Raw genomic sequence first — 13,886 nt, 5'->3', positions numbered from 1 at the left:
AACGGGAGAGGCCACAGCAGAGGGAGGCCCGCATACCACAAACAAACAAACAAACAAATAAATAAATAAATAAATAAATAAATAAATAAATAACAAATTTATTCCATCCCTCCTTTCTTGTGGATTTTTACCTGGACATGATAAGCATCAAATAAGATTAAAAATTAAAGCTAATATTTTAAAAAATATATTATAGCATAAATTTTTAAACCACTGATTTATTTTTTAGTGTGGTTTCATGGATTTGTATTATGTACGCAAGTTTTGTTTGTATATATGCATGCACATATGTGTGAAATTCACTACAGGACACATAAGACAGGAGTGCAGTGTGATACACTAAAATAGAGCCGGATTAGAATTTGGATAGCATGGTCACTAATATTACATTTACCTCTCTGGCCCAGAAATCCTTATCACTAAAATAAATGATTCGTACCAGTTGATTACAAGATTCCTCTCAGCTTTGGACACTTAATATAAGACTATAATACATTCATGTACTGCAAAGGGGAATAAAAAACACCAATGACAATGTATCAGTTTTAAAAATGTTATTTAGAGCATATTAATAAAGCAAATACTTATATAATAAAAGAATACATGGGCTATAATGTACAGTGTTTTTTTCACATGAAATGTTAAGATCCTAAGCATTGTCATTTTAAAGAAAACTTATGAATTTCACATCCCATTAGTCATGTTTTAAACTAATTAGTCTAATAACCAATAGTTCACATAGCTTATTAAGTATTTTAATTGCAGTTTTTCGTTTAACTCTGTGAATAGGCTGTCTTCTTAAATTTTGTTAGTCTTTTTTAAACAACTTTGGTTTTTAAAGTCTAGGGGTATTAGAAATTACTTTTTAGAGCAGTTTATTTTAAAAGACATTATAAAATGCTATAAGTCTATATAAACCTTTATAATATGGTTACAGATACTAATTATAAAAGTTTATGAAATGGTTAAAATCTTTAAACTTCTAAAAATTAGTCTGTGGATCAGTCGAGATCACCTAGTTAGTAGGAAAACATTTATTGACCCTTGAAATGAGAAACAGAGAGATACTTAAAAACCAAACAATGGAAGACAGTTCTTGCTCTCAAGAAAAGCTCACAATGGAGGAAAAAACAAAGAGTAGGAGGCTGAAAATGTATACCAGTATCTGTCCTGTTAAATTTCCCTTTCCCATAACGGGCTGTTTATGTGTTTTAGACCTTCCCAGTTTTTGTTATAGTTGCTTAAGAAAAATGTTTTACTGCATTTATAGCCATATGCTTTTAAGCAAAAAATAAACTGTTCCACTTCTAGGAAGTAAGCTTTTGCTGTAATACTAAATTCTGCCTTGGAGCACTTAGGGGTTTTTTTTTTCCTAACTAAAACACAAAGGTTGGAATTTTTATTTCAATGTCACTGGGGAAATTACATTCTTGCACTGATTTAATAGACTACTGGTACTTTTTACTTGTTCATAAGCTTGACATTATGGAGTCTTAAAATAGTAATTTCAGGGTGACATTTGTAAAAGCATATTTCTTTTTTGATTATGCAAGAGAATTTTAAGGCATTATTCCTTTTTTATTTGTAAATTTTTGATTTGGTATTTTGTTTTCTCATTACAAAAATAATGCAGCCTATTGTATAACATTTGGAAAGTCTGAAGAAGTATTTTTTAAAAGCTGTGCTCTTTGCCACAGACCTTCAATTTGTAAAAAAACACAGTATCTGAGAAGGATAATTATGCAAAACGCAATAAGACAAGGTATATATACCTGTATAATACATATGACATATATGTATTATATGTACATATGTATGATACATTTAAATCTTATCATTTTGATCATATTATACACTGTAATGTGAAACTTGAAATTTAATAGAGGAAGTCTGGTAAAAAACAAAATAGATGCAGGAACCCAATTTTTAGCTTGCTGTATACAGAATGAAAGAGACTATTATGTAATTTGGAGTAAATACTCTAAACTATGCTAAATAAAATACAGACATTCACTCTTGTAAGAAAATAAAATAATCCAGTGGTTCACTGATTTCCCATCTTCTACAAATGTAGTATAATGTGTTTTTTAAATGAGTTACTGTCTAGTGACCGCATGGTCTTTCAAAAGAGTGCCATTCCCTTTGTGACCTTCAGTAATGTACTGGCCCAAGCCTCAGTTTCTTTCTTTTTTTTTTTTTTTTTTTTAATATTTATTTATTTATTTATCTGGTTAGTTGGTTGGTTGCACCAGGTCTCAGTTGTTGTAGGCGGGCTCCTTAGTTGTGGCTCACAGACTCCTTAGTTGCAGCTCGCCAGCTCCTTAGTTGTGGCATGCATGTGGGATCTAGTTCCCTGACCAGGGATCAAATCTGGGCCCCCTGCATTGGGAGCATGGAGTCTCATCCACTGCTCCACCAGGGAAGTCCCCCAAGCTTCAGTTTCTGCTTCTGAAGAAAAAGGGTGGTGGGGAGGAGGGTAATTAGACTTACCTCGCAGCCTTGCTGTGAGGATTAAGGAAGAGCATATATGAAAACAAATTCATGTTCAGAGTTTGGCACTTATCAAAACATCAGTGTTTTCTAAAAGGATACTTGGTAACCTTTCTGGAGGATAGTTTCACTATACATGCCAACAGCTTTAAGATTAAACCCAGAAATAATTATATTCTGTGAATTTATCCCAAGGAAATTATCAGAGATGTGCCAAAGATTTATGTATAATGCACCATGTCCATAAAGGTGATCTTCCTAGTGATGTTTTTAAGAGGAAATAAGTTTGGATTATAGAGTGAGGGAGAACCTAAATATCCTAATGAGGAGAATGGTGTATGTACATATATGTATATATCCATCCACACATACAATGGAATACCATACAATTATGTGGTAGAAGTACATTTAATGACATGGGGAAAGTTTGGGTTACATAACCAAAAAGAAGATTACAAAATTGTATTTAGCATGATTTCATTTATGTAAAAACAAATTTTTTTTAAAGTATTTATATGTTAGTCTACTCAGACTGCCCTGACAAAGTACCACAGGCTGGGCAGCTTAAATGACATAAATTTATTTCTCACAATTCTGGAGGCTGGGAATTCCAAGATAAAGGTGCCAACGAGGCAGGTTTCATTCTGAGGCCTCTTCTCGTGGCTTGTAGGCCCCCACCATCTTGCTGTGTGCTCACATGACCTCTTCTTTGTGCCTGTCAGGGAGAGAGCAAGAAAGCAAGCCTTCTCATGCCCCTTCTTCTAAGGATACTAATACTGCCAGGTCATGACTCCACACTTATGACCTCATTTAACCTTAATTTCTTCCTTAGAGGCCCCCATCTCCAAATACAGTCACAATGGGGATTAGAACTTCAACATATGAACTTTGGTGAGGGTGGGGGAGGGGGGCGGAGGGCAGGGGACTTGCAAACATTTAATCCATGACAGTGTAATACCAAGCAACTCGTTGGTAACAGTATCTGGATGGTTGGGTTAAAGTGATATTTTTTTCTTCTTTTTATTCCTTTATATTTTTAAGTTTTTTTCTATAATAACATATACTCAGAATATTCACAAATATATATAGTAAGTGATTGGTAGATTAGGGGTTGCTTTGGGCTGGGGTTGGGAATTTGGCATGATAGCTAAAGGGCACAGGGTTTTTTTATTGTGGTGATGAAAATTGATTGTGTTGATGGTTGCACAATTCTGGGAATTTACTAAAAAGCATTGAATAGGACACTTTAAATGGGTGAATGCTATGGTGTGTGAATTACATCTCACTAGAGTTGCTACAAAAATGTGTGTGTGAAGGGAGTTTGGGAAATACTGTAGATCTGTTTATTAGCACTTACAGTCACTACATCCAGTATATTCTCCCACATTGCACATTATTGTCTTCACTTTTGACTACTACTTAGTTTTTCTCAGTGAGGATCTATCCATTTATGTAGCAAGCATTGCTATCAATAGGAATCTGTATACTTGGAAGCGGAAGATGTATGCATGTAAAACAGCTAAAGGACAGTGAAAAGAACTGTATACTAGAATGTTGAATGGAATTTTATGTGCTATAAGATTATTAAGATCAAAGAAGGCTTCTGTGAAGATGATAGGTGAGAACCTAGATCCTTAAAAGATGGTTAAGATTTGGACAAACCAAAATGAATAGTGGTATAACATTCCAGGAGGGGGAGGCCATGATCATAGTAATAAAGAATGAGCAGATAGTAAGAAGTAGAAACTAACTCATCTTCTGGTACTGTTTTGAAGATTAATAAGAGAGAATATTGATAGTATCCATTGATAAATGGGCATCTATGGCAAAGAAAAGATTTTGTCAGTGACCCAATAACTGCAGATACTTACTGAATTAGTCAGGATTCTCCAGAGAAGCAGCACCAATAGAATATAGAGAAAAAGAAAGAGAGAGAGAGATTTATTACAAGGAATTAATTCATGCAGTTACAGAGGCTGGCAAGTCCAAAATCTGCAGAGCCAATGTCCAAGTTTGAGTCAAAAGGCCAGCAGGCAGTTGTAGAATCAGGAAGAACTGATGTCCAGTTCATCAGGCAGGAAAAGCTGATGTTCTAGTTGAAGGCCATCAGACAGGAGAATTCTTACTCAAGAGAGGGTCTGGCTTTTGTTCTCTTCAGGCCTTCTACTGGTTAGATGAGGCCCACACACATTATGAAGAGCAATCTGTTTTACTCAGTTTACTGATTAAATGTTAATCTTATCCAAAAACACCCTCACAGAAACACCTAGAATAATATTTAACCAAATATCTGGGCACCCCATGACCCAGTCAAGTTGACACATAAAATTTACCATCACACTTACTGTTTACTCTCTTCATCAAAGAGTCTATGATCAAATGTGTAGTTTAAGAAGATGGATTTTGCAGCAATTGTTCAGAAGCAAAAAATAGACGTTCATCAAAAGAAATAGATGTTCTGACCTGAGAGGTCAGGCTGAGGGTAACCACTGGAATACAACAGTCATCCAGGTGTGAGCTGATAAGACAGTAGAAAGGAAGTTGTAGCAATGGGTGTACAGAGGAAATAAGGTTAAAGTGTATAGCTTGGTGAGATTTTACATAGGTATACTCCCTTGTAGACACACTCCAATCAAGATAAAATATTTCCAGTATCCCAGAAGGGTCCTTCATATTCCCCTGCAAAAGTATAACCACTGTTCTGATCTCTGTCACCATAGATTAGTTTTTCCTTTTCTAACTGTCATATAAATGTAATCAGATGGTATGTACTCTTTGTGTCTGACTTCTTTTGTTCAGTAGTATGTCTGTGAAATTCATCTAACACATACATTTGGAAATAGAATCTTACTGAACATATTTGCCTTTGTCTTATTTTTTTACCTTGGCAAGAGAGTATAAACACCCTTTCATGTCAGCACTTAACAGGTCTCTCTCATTGTTTAATAGCTCCATGTCATTCCATAGTACTGTAGATGTTCCATAATTTGTTTAGCATTTTCTCTCTTAGTGGACACATAGATAGTTTCCAATATTTCATAGACATGAAATTGATGAGTTTAGAGGCTGTGTTTTTAGTGTTAATAGATAATGCCAAATTACCTTTCCCAACAGTCATAGACATTTATATCCTACCAGCATAACACTGTCCAGTTTACCACATATTCATCTGAGAGCTCTAAATTTTTATTTCTCTAACAAATTTGTTTTTAAAATAAGTAATACATGCAAATGGTGAAAAAATACAGAAGAGTCTAATAGTGAAAAGTAAGTCCCTTTTTTACCCATGTTGGTGGTCCAGTTCTTTTCCCCAAAAGCAACCTCTTCTTTGTGTCTAAGATATCTTAAACACATACAAGCACATATGTTTTTATGCTTTTATTTTACATAAATGGTAGTTCTAGACTTTGTTTTCTCCACTTAATATATCTTGGAGATTATACCATAACACAATAATCTAGAGCTACCTCATTTTAACTACTGAATAGTATCATGTAGTATGGATACAACATAATTTAATGAGTTTCTTATTGACAGATACCAGCTCATTTTCAGTCTCTTGTTATTATAATTAACACCACAGTGAATATCCTATAGAATAAATTCCTAAAAATGGAATTACTAAAAAACAATATATGTACACTTTTTATTTTATTTTTTGCAGTACGCGGGCCTCTCACTGTTGTGGCCTCTCCCGTTGCGGAGCACAGGCTCCGGACGCACAGGCTCAGCGGCCATGGCTTACGGGCCTAGCCGCTCCGCGGCATGTGGGATCTTCCCAGACCGGGGCACGAACCCGTGTCCCCTGCATCGGCAGGTGGACTCTCAACCACTGCGCCACCAGGGAAGCCCTGTACACTTTTTAAATACGCTCTATTGAAATATACTTACAGAAAAGTGTACATAAGTACACAGGTGTGTAAATTTTGACAAAGTAAATGCAGACATGGAAGTACACCCAGATCAAGAAAAACATGATACCAGCAACCAGAAGCTTCCTCATGCCCACCCTTTTCATTACTAACCCAGTTCACCTAGAGGTAACCACTAATTTAATTTCCAACACCTTAGATTAATTCTGCCTGGTTTTGAACTTTTTAACAGGTGTCCCTTCATAGAAATCATATCAGTTTACACTTCCACTTACAGTATAGGAGAATGCACATTTCCTAACACCTTCACCAACCCAATGGATTATTAAACTTTTTAAGTTTTGCCAGTTGTAAAGTGAAAGTATTGTCTTATTTTGCATTTTTCTTATACTGAGTAAAGTTCAGCATCTTTCCATATGTTCAAGAGCCATTTGTATTTTTATTTCTATGAATGGTCCTTGTCCTTTTTCATTTACTTATTGATTTAGAAATGTACCATAGTATATATTAGGGAAATTAATCCTTTGTGATATATGTTGTAAATATTCTTCATAGTTTGTCATTTATCTTTGATTCTGTTTTTCCTACAGACATTTTTATTGGTCTTTCATTTTTTGCCTTTCTGTTAGGTATTAAATTGATTTTTTTCCTGCCTAGTGAGGTTGCGTGTCTTTCTTCCTAGTTTTTTGATTATTTATACTTTCTCTTCTGGATATTGCTTCTTGATATCCTTTGTTTTTATTGGATTATCATCTTCTAACCCATATCTGGAAGCTCTTTGTATATTGGCAATAATATCTCTTTGTAATGTATTTTTTTTAAGTTCACAGCCCCTTGTCATTAGTTTTTTTTTAATTTTATGGTATTTTTTTAAATTTTATAACAGCTTTATTGAGATATAATTTACATACCATACCATTTGCCTGTTTCAAGTATACAATTTAATGGCTTTTAGTGTATTTACAGAATTGTACCAACATGATCACAATCAGTTGTAGAATGTTTTCATCACCACAGAAGAAACACTGTACCCTTTTTTATTTTTTTAACTTTTTATTTTATATTGGAGTATAGTTGATTAACAATCTTGTGATAGTTTCAGATGTACAGCAAAGTGACTCAGTTATACATGTATCTATTCTTTTTCAAATTCTTTTCCCATTTAGGTTGTTAAATAATATTAAGTAGAGTTCCCTGTGTTACACAGTAGGTACTTGTTGGCTATCCATTTTAAATATAGCAGTGTGTACATGTCAATCCCACACTCCCTAACTATCTCTTCCCCTCACCCTCACCACCCCCACCCCCGTAACCATAAGTTATTCTTTTTTTTTTTTTTTTTTTTGTGGTACGCGGGCCTCCCTCTGCTGCGGCCTCTCCCGTTGCGGAGCACAGGCTCCGGACGCACAGGCCCAGCGGCCATGGCTCACGGGCCCAGCCGCTCCGCGGCATGTGGGATCCTCCCAGACCGGGGCGCGAACCCGGTTCCCCTGCATCGGCAGGCGGACGCGCAACCACTGCGCCACCAGGGAAGCCCCATAAGTTATTCTTTAAGTCTGTGAGTCTGTTTCTGTTTTGTAAATAAGTTCGTTTGTATCATTTCTTTTTAGATTCCTCATGTAAGCGATATCATCCGATATTTCTTTCTCTGACTTAATTCACTCAGTATGACAAAAGTAAAAATAGAGCTACCAGTGATCCTGAAACCCTGTACCCTTTAGCTACCACCCTCAATCCCCATCCCCAGGCAACCACTACTTTCTGTATCCAGATAGATTTGTCTATCTATCCAGGATAGATTTGTCTGTCCTGAATATTTCATATAAATGGGATCATATAATATGTGATCTTTTGTGACTGACTTCTTCCACTTAGCATAATGTTTTCAAGATCCATCTATGTTGTAGCATCAGTACTTTATTCCTTTTAATTGTCAAATATCCCACTATATGAATATACCTGCCACATTTTGTTTATCCATCAATTGATGGACATTTGGATGGTTTCTACTTTTTGGCTATCATGAATAATACTGTTGTGAACACTCATGTACAAGTTTTTGTGTGGACATATATTTTAATTCCTCTTGATATATACCTAAGAATGGAATTGCTAGGTTAAATAGGAACTCTTTGTTTATCTTTTTAAGGAATTGCCAGACTGTTTTCCAAAGCAGCTGGACCATTTTACATTCCCACCCGAAATGTATGAGGGTCCAGTTTCTCCACATTTTCACCCATATTTGTTTTTATCTGACTTTTTGATTATACCCATCCTAATGGGTGTGAAATGGTGTCTCATTGTGGGTTTGTTTTGTTTGTTTACAATCTTAACCATTTTTGTGTGTGTGGTAAAAAAAACATGTAACATAAAATTTACTATCTTAACCATTTTTAAGTGTACAGTTCAGTAGTGTTAAGTATATTCACATTGTTGTGAAACAGATCTCCAGAACTTTTTCATCTTGCAGATCTGAAACTCTGTACCCATTTAACAACTGCCCTTTTTCCCTTCCCATCAACCCCTGGTAACCACCATTCTACTTTGTTTCTCTGAATTTGACAAGTTTAGATACCTCATGTAGGTGATATCATAGAGTATTTGTCTTTTTATTACTGGCTTGCTTAGCATAATGTCCTCAAAGTTCATTCATGTTGTAACATGTGACAGGATTTCTTCCCTTTTTAAAGTTGAATAATATTCTATTGTGAGTGTGTACCACATTTTGTTTATTCATTCATCTGCCAATGGACATTGATTTGGGTTGCTTCCACCTCTTGGATATTGTGAATTGTGCACATTTCATTGGTTAGCATTTCCATGATAACTAACGATGCTGAGCATCTTTTCATAAGCTTTTTGTGTGTCTGCATCATCTTTGTAGAAATGCCGGTTCAGGTCCTTTGCCCATTTTTTAATTGGGTTGTCTTTTTATCATTGTATTGTAAGAGTTCTTTATATTAGTAGTGTCTTTGCCAAATGTAATTTTCATGTTATGAATCAAAGTCTAACTTTATTTTCCTCCAAGTAGCCAATTATCCAGTACCATTTATTGAATAATCCATCTTTTCCCTCCTTTAACAAGTACTTATTGAGCAAATACATTTGGCTAGGCCCTGAAAAAATGATAAAAAACTATGCAGAGCTTACATACTGGTACAAAGACAGACTTTTGATTAAATAATATACTGTTTAGCAAGATAATGTTTTAATGAAGGTTTAGGAAAATCATTTGGGGACAAGTGAAAAAGAAATACCAGTGTCTGCCCAGAGTTGCGGGAAGAGGAACAAAGGAGAGGGAGAAGTAAGGTCATGGAGTGTTTGAATAAGAGAGTGATAACTAGGCACTATGCTGGGGTAAGGAACGTAAACATTGAAAACTGATTTGCAAGTATGAAACATTTATTTCACTGTTTCCTCAGGTCGAATTTAATATAAACGTACTATAGTAAATAAATAAGTATCTTCTTTTGTGATGAAATATGTTCATTTCTTGATGCCTTTGCAGCTTATGTACCCTGCCTAAATATAATATTTGTATTAGAATGATTATCATTTCACATCTGTAAAGTATAAATAAACATAAGGAACCATTTTCCTATGGATATATTTGAACTAACCAATAATCACAATTATTATTGGTACAGTTCATGCTTACTGAGCAGTATTATCAGCTGTCTTTCTTAAATTTATAACATATAGCATATTTAATAGCACATAAAGTCTGCCTTCTTACAAAGGAATTACTTCACATGAGGTGGTAGTAGTGTAGTTATGTTTCAAAACTCATGTTAGTTATAGAAAGAATGTTCAGATATCCTAACCTTTTCTTTTTTGGTAATTATAGAATAAATATGTCATTAAATTATTTTTGTATATTTGTTATAGACTCATCAATTATTTTATAGTTATGTTCTCCATAAAAGTTATCAAGGGAGCCCAAACTCTTTTACCCAGAAAATTTGACTAGATAAATTGAAGTAGTCTAGTTTGATATGAAGTGTTAAATGTTCTGTTTTGGTTTTTTTCAGTATAAATTTTAATTGGTTTGCATTTGGTAATTCTCTCTCAGATTCTAAGTCATCCTTGGAATGTAGCTAACCAATTGGAAAATAGGACCAACAGTAGATATGATATTATAACCATAATTAATTATATCACCTATATATTTCACAAAATGGCAGCAGCTTGGCTGCTTAATAAAGGCTTTTGAAATATTGGCATAAAGTGAACAAAAGAAATTTAATTTACTCAGATCTAAAGAAATTGAATTGGTTTTTGCTTGACCATGAATCAATAGGGCATATTAATATTATAACAGTAATAATAGGCTTTTTTTAATTTTTCCACAGTTCTTAGTGGTCTCTGTCCTAATGAATGTCCTCGTAAGATAACAGTAAGTAACCTTAACTTTCAGTTGTAAATATTTCTGTGAAAGTTCTCTGCATGATAGATACACACAAAATAGTTGTTATAGGTTAAATCAAATTGATGTTACTTTTAGAAGTGATTAAAGTATCCTTCAGTGCTCAAGTAAAGTTTACTGGGAATAAAGTACCTTTCCTGAAAACTGTCTCACCTCAAGGTTCACTTCCTTAATGAAGTCTTTTCTGATACTCTTGGAAAAATGAACACACCTCCCACTATTTCTGGGCATACTGCTGCCATTTTGGCATATATAATACTTTCTTAATTTATTTATTTATTTATTTATTTATTATTTGGCTGCATCAGGTCTTAGTTGTGGCACACGGGATCTTTCTAGAGCATGCAGGCGTAGTTGCCCCGCGGCATGTGGTATCTTAGTTCCCCAACCAGGGGTCGAACCCACATCCCCTGCATTGGAAGGTGGATTCTTAACCATTGGACCAACAGGGAAGTCCCGTGGCATATGTAATACTTGATCACACTTTATCTGTTTATATTTAATGCCTCTCCCCAGGCTGTAATCCTTTGAGGTCAAGAACCATGCCATCTTTGTATACCTCGTTCATAGCACAGGGTCAAGCATATAGTAGACAATTAATGAATTTTTTTGGTTTAATCTTAATATTGACTAGCTGTCTAATGGAATGTTTCCACGAAATAACAGAATGTGAAAATAATTAGGCTTAGGTTTTGAAATTGCTAGTTCATGTAAATTGTAATAAGAATATTACATTATATTTAAAAGCATGAGCATGCGTGTGTGTGTGTTTGTGTTGGTATATCCCTATTTGAGCCCTCATGGTAACCCTTGTTACATAAGGAATTATCCCCCATTTAAAGATGAGGAAACTTGAGGCTCAGAGAAATAAATTATCCAAAGTCATAGAGCCATTAAGTAGTGGAACTAGAACACAGAACTAGCTGTTCTGATTATATTGTCATATTTTTAGTACACCTTTAAAGCACTGCTTCATTATCAATGTTTTATGTATGGTTGGGAAACTTCCCATATTTAAGACATGTGGATGCAGACCCTGACCCAGAGATTTGCACACAAAGATTTAATCTAGACTCTTCTTGAGAGCAAGACTTCTGGAGTAGTGAGGAAAGCAGGTCTATGAGATGTGAAGCAAGGCTGGTTTTTACAAAATGGCCCAGATTGAAGCAAAAGGGCCATGCCTTTGTATTCTGCATTAGACACTGCATGCAGGCAGTCCCCAGGAAGGGGTTATAATTTGTACAAGCCAGCTCCCTTTGGCTGAGAACAATTTTTAGGTAAGAACTTAGCTGTGAGCTATCAGCAACCAACACTTGGAGCAGCTCGGGGAATATTGCCTCAGTCCTGAAGGGAAGGTCTGGACTGTGTCACCACATCCACTGTGAACTATATGAGTGCCTGATCAAACCTATCTGCTTCCATATCATTATAAAAATGTAGATACAGTAGGGGAGGGTCTGAGAAGGAGAGATGCAGAGGGTATGTCAGAACTCTGAACTTTCCACTTAATTTTGCTGTGAATCTAAAACTGCTAAAAAAATAAAGCCTATTTTTTTAATCAAGTGCAAGTCTGATTAATTGGAGGCCAAAGATTAACTTGGTTATTCAGGTATTGTCTACCCAGTTTGTGAAATATTCAGACCCTTTGTTCCTCTTTTCTCTGATTGACCATATTCCCATCATGTGGCTCTTTCATTACCTCGTCAAGCAAAGAACTTTTAAAAAGTTGAAATTGAACCCACTCATTTTACCCACAAGTTCTAGCAGAAAATTTGATAGGAAAGGCTGTTTGCTTAAGGCAGGTTTTACTTCTAAGATCACTAATGCTCCCCTTCTCCTTATCTTAAACTAAAAGTCACTTCTATCATATGGAGAACAGAGTCATTTAGAAAGTCATGTAAGTAAAGTGCATCATGCACATTCTTACAATGATTACCCTAACAGTCCAGCACCTTTGGGCTTTTCTGCAGCTGATACATCTGCCTCCCATTCATCCATTTATTACTTTCTTTGAAGTTCAGATCCTGTCGAACTGCCCTTCACATCTATCATTTTCCTTCCCCACTGATGTCATAGATCACAATTTTATGACAACCTAAAAAAAACAAATGCACACTATACTCCCCCAGTTTTCCATATATCAAATGTATTCCCACTTGTAAAATTATTTCATGATTAAGTGAGCCTTCTTCATATTGTTTTGACATCAGATCCACTTGATCATAGTCTGTTATGTAAGGTATGACCCAGTGTGAGACTAAGAGGAAAAATGTGCGTACCATACGATATTCTTTATCACTTGAGTTAAATTATGAATTGAATAAATGCTCTTCTGTTGCCTATATAGTCCCACCTCCTACAGGCAACCTATCTGATATATGGAGAGAGGAAATAATATTCAAATCAGCAACTAATCTCACCCAAATTCCTTTATTTCCATGCTGAAAACCCCAGAGTCTTTCATTTTCATTCAGCTATGGCTACTCACTCCCATGGCCATACGGTGGACCTTATCTACCAGAAATGTTTTACTTTTGAAATCTCAGTACCATCCATCAACTCTCTGATCAAAAACTATTTTTCTAGCCCTCTCACCCTTGTTATTATAATTATACCTATTCAACTTTATTAGTTTCTTGACCTGTATCAACCTGTTTTCTTTACCTCCTTATTTAGCTACCGTATATCAACCATCACTTTTGTCACTACCTTTAACTCCCATAAAGCACTCTCCTTTTACTCTACCTGCCTGGCAAAATTACAACCCTGGGTTGTTACTCCAGCTATCTCTCTTGTTCACTCCTAGATCTAAGCTACTGGGCATTTCTAAAGAAAAATATACAGCCCTGAATATTGTCACCACCAGTGATTCAAAGTCATCAACCTCAAATGAGCATTCCTAATTGTATCATAATCTTATATGGATCCCTGGACACCCTTTTCTCCCATTCATTTTCCCAGGTTACTTTCAGGATTTTCTCTGTGTCTTTGATTTTCTGCTGATTGAGTATGAGATGTATAGGTATAGGTTTTTAGGTATTTTTGCTGTTTGGTGTTCTCTAAGCTTCCTGGATCTGTAGTTTGATGTCTGTCACTAA

At 35.4% G+C, this 13,886-nt stretch overlaps 1 protein-coding gene across 1 annotated transcript in view; it reads left to right on the top strand.

The window, feature by feature from the left end:
- ITFG1 (integrin alpha FG-GAP repeat containing 1) overlaps window positions 1-13,886 on the top strand; it is a 267,640-nt gene that overhangs the window by 194,443 nt on the left and 59,311 nt on the right. Inside the window, exon 13 of the mRNA XM_007109007.4 lies at window positions 10,715-10,758. Coding sequence (XP_007109069.1) covers window positions 10,715-10,758 — 44 coding nt within the window. The remainder of the gene's footprint in view (window positions 1-10,714; window positions 10,759-13,886) is intronic.

The sequence above is a fragment of the Physeter macrocephalus genome, chromosome 17 (assembly GCF_002837175.3).
Source record: "Physeter macrocephalus isolate SW-GA chromosome 17, ASM283717v5, whole genome shotgun sequence".
NCBI classification, from domain to species: Eukaryota; Metazoa; Chordata; class Mammalia; order Artiodactyla; family Physeteridae; genus Physeter; species Physeter macrocephalus.
This window is presented reverse-complemented; position numbering and strand designations above follow the sequence as displayed.